At 45.7% G+C, this 18,951-nt stretch overlaps 7 protein-coding genes across 7 annotated transcripts; 4 read left to right on the plus strand and 3 right to left on the minus strand.

Moving 5' to 3' along the window:
• Nucleotides 1–972: 972 nt before the first annotated feature.
• On the plus strand, nucleotides 973–2,861 carry C8R40DRAFT_1032405 (P-loop containing nucleoside triphosphate hydrolase protein; the record flags this gene model as incomplete). The annotated part of the gene is made up of 5 exons (XM_046223255.1): nucleotides 973–1,817; nucleotides 1,871–1,986; nucleotides 2,038–2,185; nucleotides 2,250–2,584; nucleotides 2,641–2,861. The coding sequence occupies 5 exons, from the start codon at nucleotides 973–975 to the stop codon at nucleotides 2,859–2,861; spliced, it is 1,665 nt and encodes a 554-aa protein (XP_046092509.1).
• A 106-nt stretch (nucleotides 2,862–2,967) lies between these two features.
• Nucleotides 2,968–4,089, minus strand: C8R40DRAFT_41159 (uncharacterized protein). The gene is made up of 6 exons (XM_046234975.1): nucleotides 3,839–4,089; nucleotides 3,737–3,781; nucleotides 3,599–3,678; nucleotides 3,463–3,535; nucleotides 3,250–3,407; nucleotides 2,968–3,197 (listed from the first exon to the last, which is right to left on the minus strand). Exons 1-6 carry the CDS (start codon nucleotides 3,918–3,920, stop codon nucleotides 3,174–3,176), a joined length of 462 nt encoding a protein of 153 aa, XP_046092510.1. The 5' UTR covers nucleotides 3,921–4,089; the 3' UTR covers nucleotides 2,968–3,173.
• Nucleotides 4,090–8,610: 4,521 nt separating this feature from the next.
• Nucleotides 8,611–9,465, plus strand: C8R40DRAFT_1164843 (uncharacterized protein; the record flags this gene model as incomplete). Its single annotated transcript, XM_046230573.1, has 1 exon — nucleotides 8,611–9,465. One exon carries the CDS (start codon nucleotides 8,611–8,613, stop codon nucleotides 9,463–9,465), a length of 855 nt encoding a protein of 284 aa, XP_046092511.1.
• Nucleotides 9,466–9,552: 87 nt separating this feature from the next.
• Nucleotides 9,553–12,703, minus strand: C8R40DRAFT_41329 (SPOC like C-terminal domain-containing protein). Its single transcript, XM_046234985.1, has 11 exons — nucleotides 12,472–12,703; nucleotides 12,358–12,412; nucleotides 12,177–12,308; nucleotides 11,889–12,121; nucleotides 11,253–11,837; nucleotides 10,982–11,197; nucleotides 10,750–10,928; nucleotides 10,477–10,697; nucleotides 9,917–10,424; nucleotides 9,703–9,865; nucleotides 9,553–9,651 (listed from the first exon to the last, which is right to left on the minus strand). The coding sequence occupies exons 1-11, from the start codon at nucleotides 12,613–12,615 to the stop codon at nucleotides 9,640–9,642; spliced, it is 2,448 nt and encodes an 815-aa protein (XP_046092512.1). The 5' UTR covers nucleotides 12,616–12,703; the 3' UTR covers nucleotides 9,553–9,639.
• Nucleotides 12,704–12,741: 38 nt separating this feature from the next.
• C8R40DRAFT_41355 (rab-type small GTP-binding protein) lies at nucleotides 12,742–14,199 on the plus strand. Its single transcript, XM_046234986.1, has 6 exons — nucleotides 12,742–12,911; nucleotides 12,966–12,987; nucleotides 13,055–13,185; nucleotides 13,236–13,344; nucleotides 13,399–13,606; nucleotides 13,741–14,199. The coding sequence occupies exons 1-6, from the start codon at nucleotides 12,879–12,881 to the stop codon at nucleotides 13,862–13,864; spliced, it is 627 nt and encodes a 208-aa protein (XP_046092513.1). The 5' UTR covers nucleotides 12,742–12,878; the 3' UTR covers nucleotides 13,865–14,199.
• On the minus strand, nucleotides 14,180–15,361 carry C8R40DRAFT_41556 (ribosomal protein L14-domain-containing protein). The gene is made up of 4 exons (XM_046234995.1): nucleotides 15,243–15,361; nucleotides 15,026–15,062; nucleotides 14,898–14,968; nucleotides 14,180–14,831 (listed from the first exon to the last, which is right to left on the minus strand). The coding sequence occupies exons 1-4, from the start codon at nucleotides 15,246–15,248 to the stop codon at nucleotides 14,535–14,537; spliced, it is 411 nt and encodes a 136-aa protein (XP_046092514.1). The 5' UTR covers nucleotides 15,249–15,361; the 3' UTR covers nucleotides 14,180–14,534.
• Nucleotides 15,362–15,589: 228 nt separating this feature from the next.
• C8R40DRAFT_1065097 (chromatin remodeling complex subunit) lies at nucleotides 15,590–18,727 on the plus strand (the record flags this gene model as incomplete). The annotated part of the gene is made up of 13 exons (XM_046225616.1): nucleotides 15,590–15,922; nucleotides 15,981–16,089; nucleotides 16,142–16,340; nucleotides 16,395–16,494; nucleotides 16,545–16,799; nucleotides 16,859–17,089; nucleotides 17,137–17,178; nucleotides 17,227–17,448; nucleotides 17,526–17,739; nucleotides 17,811–17,860; nucleotides 17,944–18,127; nucleotides 18,251–18,405; nucleotides 18,464–18,727. 13 exons carry the CDS (start codon nucleotides 15,590–15,592, stop codon nucleotides 18,725–18,727), a joined length of 2,358 nt encoding a protein of 785 aa, XP_046092515.1.
• Nucleotides 18,728–18,951: the final 224 nt, after the last annotated feature.

Below are 18,951 nucleotides of genomic sequence, written 5' to 3' on the forward strand. Positions count from 1 at the left end.
GAGGATGCATTTGAGGTTTGTAATTATGGAGTCTCGACAAAAAGATGGAATAAAACTATCACAGGTTCCAAAATTATAACATAACCTTTGATTATGATCAGATATTGGATCGAGGCTATCCGGCAACCAAGTCCTGAAGGATAAATTTAATGGTAAAAACCAGGTTTGGATATACTCTAATCTTCAGCTGCGCCTGTGTACACACGAATGGCACACTTCCCAATTGGGAAGTGATTAGGGTTAGGGTTACCACTCTACTGCACTAAGGGTCAGCTAAGGGTGTCTCAATGTCAGCTCAATGCTCCCTTTTGTCCATTCTGATAACAGGATATATCATCTACACATTGCATCAGGGTGCCAGGGACTCTAGAATACATCAATGAGCTTTATTCCTCTCGGAAATGCACATAAAAACACCTAAATCGCATCTATAATTTTCAAAATTTTTTCCAAACCCCGAATGGCGCCTGTCCCAAATAGGTGGTGACTAAGCCAACTGGACCATAAGAACTCTGAATTTGGTCGACTTGAATATAAGCGCAGATGCATGGGCGCTCAAATTCAAATCTCAGTCAGGCTCGGACCGAGCTCCGACCCGCGAAATTTTTGCACCCTCACTGCCATGGCCGTAGATCCTGAAGGTGAATTTTGCACCTTGAAGACATAGAGCCCCGAACTCACATGCATTCGGTGCTAGATGTCGCTTCTGCACCTATTGAGAAGAAGTCAAAAAAGGACAAGAAGGTCAAAAAGAAGAGTAAATCTGTGCCCGTTGATCCTGAGTCTGTCGTGCCAATAGAACCTGCGCAGATAGTCTCCGACAATGGTGACTATGAGAAACCCACAAAAAAGAAGACCAAAAAGCGCAAACATGCAGATCTAGAGCTAGAAGCTGCAGCTGAAAAGGATGTTCAGATGGATGTAGATGCAGATCCTGGTACGATTTTCGTTGTATTCTGCATCTTGAATAGTATGTTTTTACATTCGCTCACAGCTCCAGAAGTGTCGGAAAAGAGAAAGAAGAAGAAAAAGAAGCACTCTGATGAAGGTCAGGACATTGCAGCTGACATTGTTGAACCGATGGAGGGTAAAAAGGAGAAGAAGAAGAAAGAGAAGAAGGACAAGGTTGTAGAAAGTGAATTTACGGACCAGAAAAATGTCAAGTCGGAGAAAAAGGATAAGAAACGGAAGGACAAGCAACCTGCCGAAAATGTTGTCTCTCAGTCAGGGCCCTCGAATGAATCTTCTACCGCTTCCTCGTCCACCCCAGCAGAGATTTCTGCTTTCCTTACTAAACACAACATCACCATCCATGTTCCTTCTTCGTCTCCACCCGTGACACCATTTATCCATTTCTCTCAACTTCCTATACCTGACCCCCTTCGAACCTTCTCAGCCAAGTTCAAGGAGCCTTCTCCTGTTCAAGCATGTACCTGGCCTCCGGCTTTGGAAGGCAAGGACGTTGTTGGCATAGCAGAAACAGGTAGTGGGAAAACTCTTGCGTTTGGTGTTCCTGCCTTAGCCCGTCTTATATCTTCTCCGCCCCCTCCACCGTCAAAGTCTAGTCCGACAATAACAACGCTGGTTCTTGCCCCTACTCGGGAGTTGGCCTTACAGACGCATGAAGCACTCGAGGGTCTAGGAGAACAGTTTGGTATCGCTAGCGTCGCAGTGTTCGGTGGTGTCCCGAAGGAGGGTCAAGTAAAGATGCTGAAAAACTTGCACAAGGCCAATAGTAAGCTGGTCACCAGGATCATCGTTGGTACACCTGGACGAATACTGGACTTGATGAGTGAAGGCGCCTGCGATCTAAGCGGGTGAGCACATACACCGTTTGTTCTGAATTGAGTTCATATTAACAACCTTTTAGAGTTAACTTCCTTGTTTTGGACGAAGCCGATCGTATGCTCGACAAAGGATTCGAAAATGACATTCGCAAAATCATCTCACAAACAAAACCCCAAAAGGAGAGGCAAACTCTCATGTGTGAGTTACTCAATTCTCAATTACGTATATAAACCAACTTTGCTCTCATAGTCAGTGCTACTTGGCCAGAAGCTGTTCGTAAACTCGCTAGTACATTTCAGAACGACCCGGTGCGAGTGACAGTCGGTAGCGATGATCTTACAGCGAACAGTCGTGTTGAGCAGGTCGTTGAAGTGTTAGATGACAGTCGGGGTAAAGAGTGCGTTCAGATCGCTACTGATCGAAGCCCTTCGTATTCAAAGATTGCGATCTCAAATTCACAGTTCACGTCTCCTCAAACACCTCCGTGCGCTCGGTCACAAGAAGGCCTCAACAGATACCGATTCACGTATCCTGGTATTCGCGCTGTATAAAGCTGAGGCATCCCGGGTTGAGGGCATGCTCCGACGAGAGGGATACTCTGTGGGAGCACTTCACGGTGATCTATCACAAAATAACCGGCTCCAAGCGTTGGAAGAATTCAAGTCTGGAAAGACTGGATTACTAGTCGCGACCGACGTCGCTGCTCGAGGCTTAGATATACCTAATGTTGGCGCGGTCATTAACTATACATTCCCTTTAACCATCGAGGACTATATCCATCGTATCGGAAGAACTGGTACGTGATCTCGTTCATGATCATACGCGTTTCTAACTAACGTGTTTCTTGTTCAGGACGAGGAGGGAAATTCGGAAAATCCATTACGTTTTTCACTGGCGAAAATCAGGAACGAGGCCTTGCTGGCGAACTTAGTAGGGTTCTCAACGACAGCGGTTTCTCATGTCCTGAATTGAAGAAATTTCCTATGACGATAAAGAAGAAGGAACATGGGTCATATGGCGCCTTTTTCAGAGATGATATACCCACGACGACTAGAAAAAAGATTGTTTTTTAGAGACTGATGGTCAGTAGCAGACTAGGGCTTAGATTACGAACTGTCGATCGATCTCAGTTTAGCAATACAATCTATCTTTGGGTTCTTGAGGTTACTTAAACTTACTGTCATTGGACGCCCGATAGGTAGGACAACCGAAGCTTCATGCGAGGCTTGAGAGTCAAAGATGGATGTACAATGGATATATGTGGTGTAGCTGTACATGTAGTAAACAAAACATAGCTACATAGCGTAAGCCTAGCAGATAGCAGGTGAATAGCAGTGGGTACAATAGGCGCAACGCTCTACACAAGAGGACGTATGATATATGAGTCAACCAAGGTCAACAAGTACGCGCTAACGATCAAAGTCAGGACAACCTGAACCAGCTAATCAAATAAAAACGCACCATTGATTTACGAAGTTGCGTAGTTGAGACAGATTCTAACTGCCCAACCTTTCGTGGAAAGTCCAAAAATTTCTTCGCGTTGAACATGAATACGTAGAAAAATGTCAAAATGAGTGTAGGCCAGCGAATGTCGTCGCCCCGAGCAAGCCAAATCAAAACTACGAGAAAATAATGTGAACGTTCGCAATGGAGAATGGAGTAAAGTGTCTTCACCTAGGCAAAATAAGATCACCCAAGAAAAGGAAAGCGGTAGATGGTAAAGATTGTGCAAATATTCAAGATATTTCTGATTGCGAGTGGCAAAGGAAATAAATGCGAAGCGAAAGTTGTAGAGGAAGACAAAACACACCCGATGATACAATATTTTGAGACTGGTGCTAGCGTTACGGTCGTCAATCATTGGCGAAGAGATCAGCCACCTAGAAATGAATAGACAGCAGCAGAAGAATTAATTGAGCGCTGCCTGTAAAACTCTGTCAACACTCACGAATTCGAAGAAAAGCCAAGCGATGAATCGAGGTTTTTCCAAATCCTAAAATGTTTTCATTAATTCGACTTCGATACTAGAATGAATGCGCGACACTTATACTGACATCGTTTTCAGGCAACTTCTGGGGTCGAGAGTACGGATGAAATCGCCTTGTGTGTCGGTCGGAACGATAGCAGGGCATTGTTTTGAGGTAAAGAAAAAAGATGGTGTTTTCAAAGGGAGATGAAGAGAGCAGAAAGAAAAGAAGAACCAACAAACCACTTGCAGCGTGGAAAAGGGATTTCGGTGTGAACCCTAAATTGGTGCTGTTAATGCTGTTTCCCGCAACTTGAAATCTCTATAAAACCCCTTCTACCATTCTACCACCACCCAGTCAGAATCCACATTTGCGTTCAAACTGCAGCGATTGCTGGGCTTCTGAACCACTCGTCTTTTCGTGGAAACCATCTGTGAAAGGGATCAAAGAGAAGACCTTTCATACGTCCAGACTCGTTTAGTAATCGGTCTCCATCCCATTTCTCACCGACATCGATTGTCAGCAATGCGGTAGCATCTGTCGGCGCCCACACCACTTAACCCACACAGAACACTCCCGTAAATCACTAGCATTTCGTTTTGAATTTTCTCATCAAGGGACTTCTTTGCGCCTTCAGAATCTCTTTCTCCTTCAAAATTCTCCGACGACATCTTGTCTACAACTCTATCCCATAGCCAGCTGTAGGTTTGTCGACGTTATAAATGTCCCTCAACTCTTATGACAGGAGCCCGTGAGCCAAAGGAGTCGCAAGCAGGATATATTTTGGGTGGCCGTCCAGAATGTTCGGGATGGACGCTGAAAAGTGAAAATGAAGAAGAGAAGAAAGATAGTCGGAATCTGGAGCTTCCGTACACCGTGGCAAACTTGGTCAACCGACTGGATTTGAGCATATGTGCTCCAACGCCTCGGCGGAAGTCGATCGTGACACGTTACATGCATATGCCCCAAAAGGCTATGTACGCGTAGCGTGTGACTTTCATCCCGCCATCAAAGCCCGACCCAAAATGACTCGTCTGTCAATGGTCTTACAATCGCACGAAAAACAGCATTTGGCGATTCGTGGGGAATGCAAGATATCGCATGTTAGCTATATCAATACATACCTATGTTTCGCTTTCACCATTCTTGATTCCGTCTGGCATTGGCAAGAACGTCAAATGAAAGACGCTGAAATGTGTATTCTTTCGAGGTGATACTAGATGAAGGTGCAACATTCACAGTACATGCCCAATAATCGTTCGAGCCGAGGGAATTGTGGGCTTGTACTTCTTCCGGGATCTGGAATCATGGCTGCAATGCAATGTATGCGACAAAGGACATCAGCATTTTGGTTGACAGAACATATTTCTTCAAAGGGTCTTGAAAAGCATGTAGGACAAACTAAGGAAGTATGACTGTATGATTGGATAGAACAATGCTTACCAGCGTGTCCCGATAATCCACTCCAACAAACGGAATTGACATTTTAGCGACATTATTGCAAGTCCTTTTTGAGGGCATTGTTGACTGCGCTAACTATCGTATAGGCATTGCAGGCCCGGGGACGTTTTATGGTACGGACTCGAAAGATTTGGGTTCCAGGGAACAATCTTGACGAAGATAAGTTCCAAGTCGAGGGTGGACACTGCACTAATTAAATTTACAGCCACAAATTCAAATTGAGGGTGATGGCTCGCAGTCAAAGCAAAGAGGATGGAGGCGATTTCCAGTTGTGATGATAGAACATCAAAATGTCGATGAATAGGCAGCGAATAATATTTGCAGACCTGGGTTGAAAGCGACAAGCTGCGACAAGGAAGTGCAGGCGCAGACGATATGATTAAAGGAACTAAGCAGCATTTTGATCCCGTGAATGGACGGTTAAGGTATACAGCGACATTCGCAAAGGATTTTCATAGATTTTCTTCACCGGTGCGGAGTCGGGATTGCGAGACAACTACGGCTGTTAAGGTGTGGTCTATTTTCTGATATTTATTTAGTGCTGTTCAGTTTCTCAATTGCACTTGCGACGCACCTGAAAGCATGATGATGGTTCCACAGTCCCCCGAGCATTTTGGAAAAAAATTCAAAAGAGGTCATGACTAGGCTGCAGCGCGAACAATGCGCTTTCCTTGCCCGATTTGGGTTAGTCATTCAGGCTCGATATTCGAACTCCTCTCTTTTTCCCCACCATACTAGCTCATATCAGCAGCCAGTGGGTCCAACTGTTAGCTAAGAATGTTCGTTCTGCATATTGGCTGAATGGTGCTCCCTCTACAAAATTTCTCAGTACTTTTACAACAAAATAATTGCCTTTAAATCAACCTCAGATTAGCAATGGCTTTAGAGAAACACAGCTTTTGCTGGAATCCCGACATCTCCAGAAATTTTGAAATTCAAAGTATGCGGCCATCTACTACGTGAAGCTGGCTGGTCACTTCAAATGAAGCTTTGGCGATAGGGTTTTGGAAGGTTTTGGAGTATTTTTGCCTCGTAAGTTCTTTTTTCAAGTTGAAGCGACACTATGTCTTTAACTCATTCCAGCTGGCACAACGGGTAGCTTGGTCATTAGTGGCTCTTCAACAACACGGGCTTTCTTCCACTCATTCGTTGCATTGTTCGCTCAAAATTCCGATGTTTCCACGACTCTCCCCTTAAATCTTCCCTTAACTCGATCGTCTCAAAGAGATGCAAGCCTGGCTCCCTGCCCACCTTTATATCAGAAATTCTTGTACCATGGTGAGTCCTTAACATTGATCTCTGTGCTCTAGACTCATCACACAAGCATTTATCAACAGCTCAAGATCAAATTCTGTCTCTCCTCCCTGTCACATTTCTCGTGTCGCGATGATAGACACACTTGATCTTCCCTTGTCTACCTGGATGCCACAACCACTACCTTGTTGCTGGTCGTCATATACGCCTGCCGCAAACATCCTCCTTATCAACTTGCTGTATCGTTTCTCAGCAAGGAAACAGGTCTTCGCAGTTTAAAACGTTTCAAAACGGCTTCGCGCAGAAATAGATATCAGTCTTCTCGAAAAGACGAACTACTACGAACTCCACTTTGCCTCTACAGAATCGCTGAAGGCTCTGTTGTACCTACTCCCATTTCGCATTACTTGAATCGTATTTTGTGGCGATCCACCCAATATTTGACCTCTAGAATTTTAGTAACCTTTGCCGATATATTTCTTGATTCATTTCTTTCTCTACGTTTGTTTAATTGCGCGGCGAGAGCCTCTTTTGAGTTTATTTGGCTTGTTTCTTGGGTATCTAATCGAGAAAATTGGCACTGGGTTCGGAGAGTTCAAAGAGACTCACCTCCGATCCTTTAAATCATGATTGGACCTGCTGACCTCTGCTGACCTCCGTTTGTTCTAGTCCGCACTGTGCAGGTTGAGTTAAAAATGGGGACATGATTTGTCTTTCCGGCCAACTCATACAGCCGGAACGGTCACGTTTAAGTCACGTTATGGTAGGCGCGTCCCCCGACTCTCTTCTCAGGGTTGATCTCATCCTTTAAAGGTGGAGTCCGCGGTAGTGAGCACGGGTCATCTTTATCCCAGTCAGAAGCTTTGTTCTTTGGATGTGAAAAGCCCTTGAGATGCTCAGTCACACTAAGGTCAACACACCCGACAAAGAAAAGCATACATTGGCAACCTGATTCTCCTTGCTTTAACCGTACTCTCCCGGCAGATTTGTCGTTGATGAAATCCATTGGTCAATGGACCTACATTTCACGATCCTTGAAAGTTGTTGCGGTAATCCATAGCTAAGAACTTGCCATAATGAGAGTTGTGAACTTGTGTTGCGTAGAGTTGTGGTGCGTCGCCGAGGGCATGGGCTTTCCTTGTCTGGGTCGCGAGATTTTGAACGGAACCTCTTCATATTCATCGCCCCTCCTTTCAGGAGAATCATCCTGAGGGACAGTAGTAAGTTTCATGAGGCAGAGCCTCATGAAAGGCGAGAGGGACATTGTACTGCACTGCATGTCATCATGTTTCCCGTTGTTAGAAGCTGACGTCTGCTATATGAGTGTAGGCCACAAGAGCCACAATATTAATTGAAGACATATCGTAACGTTACTGCCCGTACAACGCATCTCTTACGAGTATAAGGGCAATTACGATCCATGCATTGCCAAGTTGTAAGTTCTTAACAAGCCCCGGGGTCCCGTTACTCAGTTTCCGTCTGCAAAGGCCATTGAGAAATATTGGAACAATAGCAAAGACGCATACTGACCTGGTAATTTTCCCCGACACTTCCTCTAGAATCCTAGATGCAGTCTAACGGAAAGACGCTCAGGTTAAGCGCTGCAACCTTATTTCTATCAGTTTCTATCTTCAATCGATTTACTATCCCAACTTAACATTGCTTCATCAAGGATTACTATGTTTTGCCCAATAGTAACGCTCAAATGCTTCCTTGAAGGATGATTGATGTCGATGATCAATGATCCCATACACATACTTGGAGACAACGGTGAGATTTCATGTCAGGCCCACAGCAGTCGTCGTGGTTTCTAGTAGGCTTCTTTCTCCTCTTGTTATGGATACAACCCTTGTACGCTAGGAAGCTCTACAGCTTCACTCCGTCATTCAATCAGTGCTTCGGCAAATACAAGGATTATGTCATTTATTCTACATCGTTGAACCTTGGCGGAAGAGAATCAACGCTTTGTTCCATATATATGGCAGGATATGGTCCAAGTTTAGAGTCGATGGGCGATGCAAACGTTCTATAAATCCACGCCTTTAGCCTCAATTTCGCTTTCATCCTGTATCTGAACTCATCTCAAATCCTGTACCTCCAAACGAAAGATTAGCTCAATTCAAGTTCACCCACATTTTGCATGGATGTTTCTATTGACAGTGATTTCCGTCCAGTTGATAGCTCCCTATATACTCCAATTGCGAACAAACACACCCTCCTAGTTCTAAAAATCTTGCGATGGCGGCGATGGTTATTAGCCTTCTTCATTTTCGTGTTCAGTGCAGGTGCTGCGCTCGCGGATTACAAGAAAAGTGCAGTAGTTTCACTCGTGTTTGGACTTATTGTTGCTATGACGTCGTTCGTGGCATATGTCTTTTCGCCGGAAAATCATTCGAATGAGGACATAGAAGCACATCCATTTCATTTTCGAAGCCATACTACCGAAAGTTCACCGGTACCATCTTTTCTTCTTACGTCCTTGTCAAATGTCCACACTCCATCTTCATCTTATCTTCCTACTCCCCAGTTGGAGCGATTTTCATCTGTGTCAATTGTGGTAAATCAGGACATACAGGAGCAGGAGCAGGAGCAGGAGCAGGAGCAGGAGCAGGAGCAGGAGCAAGAGAAGCTGGAGGAGCCGGAGGAGTCGGAGAAACAAGAGGGAAAAATACGAACAGGAAGGAAGCATAAAATGCCCATGAGGGACATTGATAATGAGCAACAGCTGCCCGAAGACGAGTATGCAACGAGAGCTCAACTATCCAGAGCCTGGAAGGAGGTTGAGAAAGCTCTTGGTGTTTCGCTAGGTTCTTTTTCTTCTACGAGTTCCTCTACGACAAGTGTGTCCAGTACAGCCCCGCGAGATGGTTTCAGAAAGCGGGCCGGGGGTCATGCAAATGGGAAGGGAAGAAACGAGACGAGGCGCATCTTGGAAGAAGAGCAAATGGAATGGGTAGAAGAACAGTCAGCGAGTTTCCAGGTTGCAAGAACTTGAAGTGGTTTGGCAGAGAAACGGATCACTAACGTTGAACGTTGGATGTTGGACCTTGGCATGGACACTTTCTCAGGACTGACTATACATATTCATTGGTTCAGATATTAATCGTAGCTCTAGCATTCAAGTATTTCTTTCAATAGATCCTGATCGGCCCTTGGCTGCAATTACACTTTACTTCAGAAACTAGAAGAGATTGAATCAGGCAGACTTCTCATGGTCAGTCGACGTACACACCTCAGTAGCCTGCGTTTCTGAGAACTGTGACGACCCTCCATTCTTCTCCGCCTCTTTGTCACTAATTAAACTGAGTGCTCGACCGAAATTTCGCACTTCTGACCAAAACACTTTGTTCCCCGGAGACGAGTCGATACACATTCTCCTCAAACTGGGAAGGAATCTGTATGCGTAATTGAATATTCCTCCAAGACGGGAACAAAATATGACTCACGAGTTCCACGCATCGACCTCATCTTCTTGAAGGCAAACTTCTCGAAGTTCTATCAAACACTCTATCATTTCCTTAGATCTACGACTCGCGAATGGAGCGAGAATCACTTCCTGGATGACTGCAGACATATCTTCGACGACTTTGGTGACTATATCTCCTCGTTCTAGATTTTCTCTGAAATCAGCAAGAGGATTGGTACGCCCAATTACCCGGTCGGGATCCCGTTGAGGGTCGATATCCATGTCATCATCGTTATTCAGAGAACGGGCAGGAGTGGGAAGGGGGTTCGGGCGGGGTGTTGGTTCGGCTTTGTCAATCAACATTCCGTCCTCATCGTCATCTTCAGTCTCGCTGCCATCCTCAGCCGGTTTTGGCGAAATTTTGGCTTGTGAAAGTGATTGTGAAGGTTTCGAAGTTGAAGGTTTACGGTCGAGTAGAAGCATTTCATCGTCATCATCGTTTGCATGGTTGTGACCATCTTTCCGTGCAACCTTGATCACCTTTGGCACTAGAGTTGTCGAGGTGAGTAAAAAGCTAAATAACTACAGAAGAAACGTTACCATGTTTGATATTAAATACTTTGATACAATTATCAATGGTGCTCTGAGCTTTCTTCACGAATTTCTTGGGTGGATTGAAATACTTCAATAATTCAGGATGTGGAGGTGGAAGAGGGTTTGTGTCCAGGTCAGACACAACAGCACAGTGGAACATGGCCTGTTTCAACCGATGGAAGGAGGGATTGTAAGAATCGCGGATATCCAGCCACTCCGTGCGGTTGCTGCGTCGATAGTTACTCGAGGAACTGCAAACCTTCAGGTTAAGAAACATACCCTTGTTCGTCTTTATCCCCAGCCTGCATAAGGTCCATGGCATCCACGAAGTCGTCCATCGCCTCAAGTTGCTTTTCGGTTGGAAGATACGCGTGTTCACTGACAATCTCCCCTTTCTTGTTTCTCAATTCGTCGAGAGACGGGAATGTGTATTTTCTGACATCGTCGGCGAAAGGCATCTGTATTCTAGTCGCTGAGAGAAAATCGGGGAAAAGTAGGATTGATGCCTCACTGGAACCCACAGTAGACAGTGCACTTGTTCGAATAAAGCTGGGCTCATCACCCCCATTTTTGGGTCTCTACCGTCACCGGTAACCCATCTTCCAACGGCCAGCACACCTTTCTCGTACATAGCTTGGACAACAGAGGATAATGCGCATTGAGCGGTCGGATTGTCTGGGTTACCCCAGATGTATTGGACTTCGCCCATCGCGTATTCACGGCGGAACTATATGCGTAGAAATTATTTGGAGCATCCTACAATAATATTACGAACACTTCACCTTTTTCTCCGGTATGAACCCAATAAGATCGATACCTTTCTTCGTCGGAAGTTTTGGAAATTGACCCTCCGGACAAGGCACATACGAGGTCCCATATTTAAAACCCCGAATGAGCTCTTCCTTTTCGACCTTCTCTAAATCCTCTGGGCGCGGCTCTCCGTCTTCTTCTATCTTGACTTGGTCCTCTTCGTCCTCCTTGCCGTCCTCCTTGTCGACATAATATTCTGTACGAGCCTTCAGTTGTGCATAAGTCACAGTGACGACCTTGTTCTCGTCGCCATCGTCAGCATTCATGGTCTGTTGTTCCGCTTCCTCTTCTTGTGCTGTTTTAGGACGGATAGCAAACTTTTTGAATGCTTTCGGACGATTGATCGAAGTGCATTTGCAGGTTTTAACGAGGATTTCCATTGCCTCTTCTGTGCGTGTATCAACGTCGCCAATACGCAATACATTATTCATGAGAGTAGAGCGGGATGTCTTCACGTCAGGTAGCGAGATTTGCTCGAGAACCCGGTCCAGGTTTCCGATAACGGAATCGTTCACCTTCGGACAGAATTGGTTGCGGAAAAACTCCTCATTGACACGCTGAATGGGTATCAAATATCAGCATGACAGGAATCTTAGAGAAGAACGTACCTTGAAATCAGGTTTATCCCTTTGAACATAGTCGAATTCTCGGTCGTCGAAATCCACTCCTACAACGGTTAATGCGATACTTAATTCGTTTAGTTTGTTGGCAGTCGCTTCCCAATCTTCCAGCTCAATGGGACCCTCTCCATCGGTGACGAGTATGACTTTACGAGTCCATGTCTTCTTTTTACCCAGATGCTTGTTCTGGGCTTCGACGGCAACGATCATAGCGTCGACTGCTGTTGGTGACAAGTCAAAACAAGTGTACAAGGAGCGAATGAAACATCAGCGCACGATCGCCGAAGACTTCAGAGGGCTCGAGCTCATCCAATTCGCGGAGAGTGGCAGCTGAGGGTGTACAAATAGGAATGTATTCTGTGACGTTCTCATATCCGCCGTGCTGAGCATTAATCTGGTTGTCGGTTTCTGAACGATGATTAGCACGCATTAAGCTCATTAGCATAATTTGTGCTACCTTCAGTTCCAAATATAACCACTCCACATTGATCAGTTTTCCGGGCACCATAAATCTGTGGCGAAAGTAGCATTCAATCTTTGGGAGCCGTGACATCAAAAGAAGGGACGGTACCATGTCCTGGATCTTGAATTTCACATATTGTAGAGCATACTGCAGATGTGTCATCTCCGCGAAGCGTTCTTCGCCATTTGGGCCTGGAGGAAGTGCGACAGTTCTCGTGGCCCCCATGGATTTGGAGACGTCCACCACGAACATTGTGACGGTGTACTGTAGAAATTTCAACAATCTGCATTATATTTGAGAGTTAGCACATACGCCTGCGCGTTCAGCTACCATGATACAGGTGGTAGTAAGAGGAAAAGTCGCGTTGTTTCCTCGGAACGCGCTCTCGTCAATGTCACGCGGCAATGACTCACGGCGCCACAAACGGCAAACGGCAATGCAACACAACGCCAAGCAACGCTTCAATTCTATTCTCACTCCCACTCAACTGTCCAGCATAGCGTCCAGGTTTCAGAATGCCTCCTCCTCATTACGACTTTCTTATTAAGGTAAAGGGATATACTGCTCTTCACTTCGCTTAGAACTCAAATCTCTTTGTGAAGCTCCTTCTCATCGGTGATTCCGGTTAGTAGCAAATACTGAACTCCCTCCATCTGCCATAATATCCTCAATACTCGGACTCTCCTCACAGGTGTAGGCAAATCTTGTCTTCTCCTCCGGTTCTGTGACGATGCCTGGACGCCCTCATTTATCACAACTATTGGAATTGACTTCAAAATCCGGACCATTGAGCTTGACGGGAAACGTATCAAGTTACAGATTGTCGGTATTCAACACTTGTACACTTTACGATGCCTGACTTTCTCACCTAGTGGGATACTGCTGGCCAGGAAAGATTCCGCACGATAACTACGGCTTACTACCGAGGAGCTATGGGCATTCTGTTGGTGTATGATGTAACAGATGAGCGGTCATTTAACAGTGTGTTTCCCAAAGTGTCATCTTTTCATCATCCATTGACCTCCCTGTTTTCAGATATTCGCACTTGGCACGCCAACATCGAACAGCATGCCTCGGAAGGCGTCAATAAGATTCTTGTTGGAAACAAATCGGATTGGACAGACAAGAAAGCCGTCACTGAAGAGCAGGGTCGGGAATTAGCTGATGAACTAGGCATCAAGTTCATAGAAACTTCTGCGAAAGTGAATGAAGGCGTAGAGGAAGCATTTTTCACTCTGGCAAGGTAACTACATCGTTACTCCCTTTCAGTTGTGTCATAACTGACTGTGCTTCATTGACACTTTCGTTATTCTATCGCTATTGGCGTTCTTCTGGTCTCTTTCGTTCTTGCTTTGATCTGCATCGTACTATTTGCAGGGACATCAAAACCCGACTCATTGACTCTCAAGGAGACGCAGCAGGTAGTTCTAACAACACTAATGACGGTTCCGTACAAGTTACCCAGCGACCATCAAGTGCGACGAGTGGTTGCTGCTCATGAACGAATGGTTCAACGGTCAGGATCGGCATCAACCACGTATACGTGCGCGCTACAATGTACATATATCGTCGCATTGTTCAGACTGTCTACTATTCGATGTGAATAGCTATTAAAACCTTGCATACGTACTGTACTTTGATGATCACTCCGTTTTTCCTTCTATTCGTCGATACATCTCCCATCTTACAATTCATTCGCATATCTTGTACACACCGTAACGCCCTCCAAGATCTTTCAAGGACATATGTTGCACAATCAGCTGAAGACAAGGTTTGGATGCCATACACCCAACATCAACAAACAATAAAAGAGAGTTTGTGTCTGATTGAGTCAGTCTGCTGGCTATGGTATAAGGAACGTAGTAGTGACTTGACCTAGCTGTAAGTACAGCAACAAGGGACTCAACATATTTTGGAAATCAGCGTCGTGGATTTCAATGTTGAATGATATACAGCATTGATAGTCAGATGCCACTTCAGTAGTCAGTATATCGGCTGTTTGACCAATGATCGACGTGATAGCATTCTTCGTTGAGAAACCTCACATTTAACGAGCTGGGACATAGGCAATGAGGGATGTCATTTGGCGTGCAGAGGGAACATAGGATAGTCATAGAGAGCATACAGCAGCGGGCGTGGAGCGTAGAAGAATAAATCCCGTTGTCATTTCCTTATGCCTTCAACGCCTTGACAGCTTTCCTGACGCCATCCCTCCTCTTCTTCTTCTCCAACATAACAGAGAACCTCGCGAAATCGTTCAACGATCTCCTCTTCTCAACAGCTGCCCGCTTTTTCGCCCACTCCGAGTTGTTCCACTTCGTCAATGTGCCTTCTTTCTCCAGATGTTTTTTGATAGTCCCTGAGCGAGAGCCACGGGGAAGTTTTGTTAGAGCGAGAGGAGTAAGGGTGAGGTGCTTGTAGGGGAAGGATTGCCGTGGGACGGAGGTGGTGGGGCCATCGATTATTGCCTGGAAGAACCGGCAAGGGATAATGAGTTTATAGACAAAACACGATAAGAACACTGAGATACAGACCCGGTTGTGGTCGATGATCTCTGCAACAACAGCGATTTTGCCGGCATAAGGACCGGATTTGAGTAGGACGACTAGATATGGTTCATAAACCGGGTGCTTCATTGCTCAAAGTACAGAGTGATACGCACCTCGTCCGACCTCGACAAACCGTTTGAAAGTTGAGTCCTACAGGACGAACAGGAATAATAGATACATCAGAACCCAGTTTCAATCAAAATCGACATCCAAACGCGAAACTTCCAATCCAGCCTTTTCAACGTCATTCCACGCAAAACTTTACGATATTCGCCAATACGAAGCTCCAAAGAGCACTTTGAGCGATGTACAATGAACTGAAGAACTCACAGACATGGATTCTTGAGGAGTTTCTTGAAGATACAGCCGCTGAGCTGGAGTGTATAGATTTTTTGTGAGAGGGACGGAATGTGGGAAAATCACGGTGTTTGCCGAGCGAATTGTCAACTTTCAGATTTCAGCCTTTCTTCAGTTAAAAATAAATAGCAGGCTTGTTCGTAGCGAAACAATCTTCAGCAAGCCTCAAAACGTTATTAAGAAGCCCTCTTGTATGGATGATACACGAGCCATGCAAGAAAAAGACTGTACGCCAAGGTTTTGGCTCCGATACGGCGTTATTTACCAGGAGTGACGCGCTAGATGCCCAATGATCTGATAATTGATTGCTGCTTTTTACCATGGACATCGACGTACAACCATCCGATGACCTGGCAATAACACCTCTTCCTTTCTCTATTATCCCAAGCATACCTCCTTCACCAGAAGACTACACCCTTCACCGCTCACAACACACACCAATCATCATCGACAATGGGTCAACCAACCTACGATGGGGATTTGCTACGTCCTCCGAACCGCGGTATGGGCCGAATATTGTGGCCAAGTACCGCGAAAGGAAGACAAATCACCCACTGATGCTTTTTGGGGATGCGGTCGAAGTGGAAAGTGGGGCAAAGACACAGGCTAAAACCCCTTGGGAAGGCGATGTGCTGCTTAATTTTGACGCGTTGGTGAGTGTAACGGGATTGTTTATAGTGAAATTGACGAGAATTCTCTCTTGAGACGTAGGAAAACGCGCTGGACTATGCCTTTGTTCAACTTGGAATTGATACACCTACAGTGGACCATCCGGTGTTGATGACTGAAAGGCTCTGTTCGCCTGTTCATTCCAGAGCTCGTCAGCCACTTGCCAGAATTCTTATCTTCTCTTTCTAAACTGAATTTTGCAGTAACATCCGAATTAATGTTTGAACAATACTCTGTTCCCTCGCTTGCCTACTGCGTGGACGGAATAATGTCCTTTTATCAAAATAGCCAGTTTTCAGGACAGCCGTTTGTTTCGGATGGTCTCGTCATTTCGTTCAACACTGCTTCGACAAGTGTTATCCCCATCCTGAATGGAAGGGGAGTCTTGAATAATGCAAAAAGGTCCATTTCCAAGTAAAAGCTTTTCTGGGTTCGCACTACTTACACGCGCTTCAGAATACCATGGGGTGCATCGCAAGCAACTGACTATCTCCTCAAACTTATCCAGATGAAATACCCCAATTTCCCTACCCGAGTCTCTGTCGCTCAGGCCAATGTGAGTGAGTATCAGAATTACATGATCTAAATTAAATATCTCCCCCATAGTGGATGTTCCGCACATTTTGCTCCGTATCTACGGACTACCTCTCCCTCCTGCGCTCATTTGAAGACCCTTCCATTCTTCGCTCGCATCAAAAAATAATACAATTTCCCTTCCTTCTGAATTCGAACCCTTTAACTGGAGGCGCGGCTGGAAATGGGGATGAAAAGACGGAGGAGGAATTAGCGAGGATTACGGAGAGGAGAAGGGAACAGGGTCGAAAGTTGCAGGAGATCGCGGCTCGGAATCGGATAGAGAAGGTTCGTGTTAAAATGAAATTATTTCATGATACGTCTAACCCGTCCGCCTGTCTGCGCAGTTGCAACAAAAAGAATCAGACCTCACATACCTCCTGTCGCTCCGGGATAACTACTCCTCTTCCGCAACTAAACGTGAATGGGACAGGAAACTCAGAGAGGAAGGGTTTGATGACGAGGAGACTTTCGAAGACACTTTGAAAAAGTTAGAGGCGGATGTTAAAAAGGGGAGAAAGAAGGAGAAAGAAAAGGAAGGAGGGACTGTAGACGGTGAAGATGTCGACGAACCAATGGTAAGTACCCTTGAGTTCCATAAATAAGTACTCATCTGTGTATACAGGAAGAACCATCATTCCCTCTTGTCGATATCCCAGATGCCGACGTACGTCTTCCTTTGCGACCTTCATTTCAAACTCTAAATACGTCACAGCTCGACCCTTCCTCCCTCGCCGAGAAGAAGAAACAAAAGCTTCTCAAAGCTGGCTACGAAGCCCGACTTCGTGCACGCAAGGAGCGCGAACTCAAAGCAATCAAAGATCGCGAAGAGAAAGCCGAGCGAGAAAAACAAAGAGAACTTGAGGAGAAACTGGATTCTGAGGCTCGCGAAGCAGATCTGGAAGGCTGGGCGAGAAAATTGAAGGGAGAGCAGGAGGTGAGTCCGACTGGCTTGTCTTCGTGGCTATTTAAATTTATCACCCATCTGTTTTTTTCTTCATCTGTTTTCTACAGGCTCTAATGACCCGGATCAAAGACCGTGCCAAACGTAGAGCCGCAATGAGTGACCGGAAGAGCGCGGCCAAGCAGGAGAGGATGAAGAATATCGCGAATCTGGCCGCTGCTGATGAAAAGATGCTTGGGGGTTCTGGGACTTCGAAGAAAGGGGGAAAAGGAACGGGTAAGGGAGTAGGCAAGGGCACGGGGAAAGGGAGAAAGGGAAACGCAGGTCAGTGAGATGGACGTCTGCTTACTCGCGTATTCTGACACTCAATTTATGATTGAAAACGTCTTTGATAGAAGATATGTTTGGTGCAGATGATGCTGATTGGGCTATATACCGAAAAATCGTACGAGCGACGTGTCCCTTCATCCCCCCTCAAACCGTTAAGTGATTGATACTTGTTCTTTACTCTCTCCCTTTGTTCAATAGAACACGACAACCACAATCTCCTCCGATGAAGAAGAAGACCTGGCGCAACTACAGCAAATTGAACACAAACTTCTTACGCACGACCCGACGTTCACAAACCAACATACTCATGCGTCGATTGTCTCACAACGGTCGGCTCTGTTAAACGCGTTCAGACCTGTCTATGAGGAAGGTGATGGGGCAGGTGAGCAATAGAGAACTTTATTCTTAACTGCCTCATGCTAACTTGTGGTTTTTTTATAAACCTTTTTTTCCTTCCACGTTCCCTTCCCAACCGTCCCAAACATAACCATACATCCGTACGTAGGCAACACCCGTATCCACCTAACAACCGAACGCTGGCGCGTCTGCGAGGCATGGTTTTCCCCCTCAATCGCCGGAGTCGACTCCGCCGGTTTAGGAGAAGTGATCCAGAATATATTGTCAAGGTTTGGAGAGGAAGAGAAGGGAAGATTAGTCAAGGTAGGCTCATCCCTTTGTTAGATAGGTTCCAGTATTTGGTAATGACATTTAACATCAGAACATCTTCCTCTCCGGCTCCCCCTCCCAAATTCCCGACATCGCACCACGTCTCTACTCCACCCTCCGCCCACTATTTCCTGTGGAGATGCCGATAGAGATCAGATCAGCAAACGACCCGGCGCTGGATGCGTGGAGAGGAATGGCCAAATTCGCGAAAACGGAGGAGTTCGCGACGGTCGGAATGTCCAAGGCGGAGTACGAGGAGATGGGTGGAGAGAGATTGAAGCGATGGTGGGGGAGTAATTGGAATGGAGGGTTTTAGCTCTCAAAAGACCGGTAAACAAGATGTGTATCCGTGGCTTATCCTTTGTAGCGGATTTTCTTGGACTTTTTTACAAAGTGAATGTATTTTGATATACAGTCGAAATTTGGGGATTTGCAGCTCGACGGGGAACCTGTAGCTTTGATCATGGCTACAACTTCGTCGAGTGTGACACAGGATATCATAATCGAGTTCATAACAAGATAATGTCGAAGACATTCTGA

Source organism: Lentinula edodes (assembly GCF_021015755.1).
Source record: "Lentinula edodes strain Le(Bin) 0899 ss11 chromosome Unknown C8R40scaffold_1, whole genome shotgun sequence".
NCBI lineage: Eukaryota > Fungi > Basidiomycota > Agaricomycetes > Agaricales > Omphalotaceae > Lentinula > Lentinula edodes.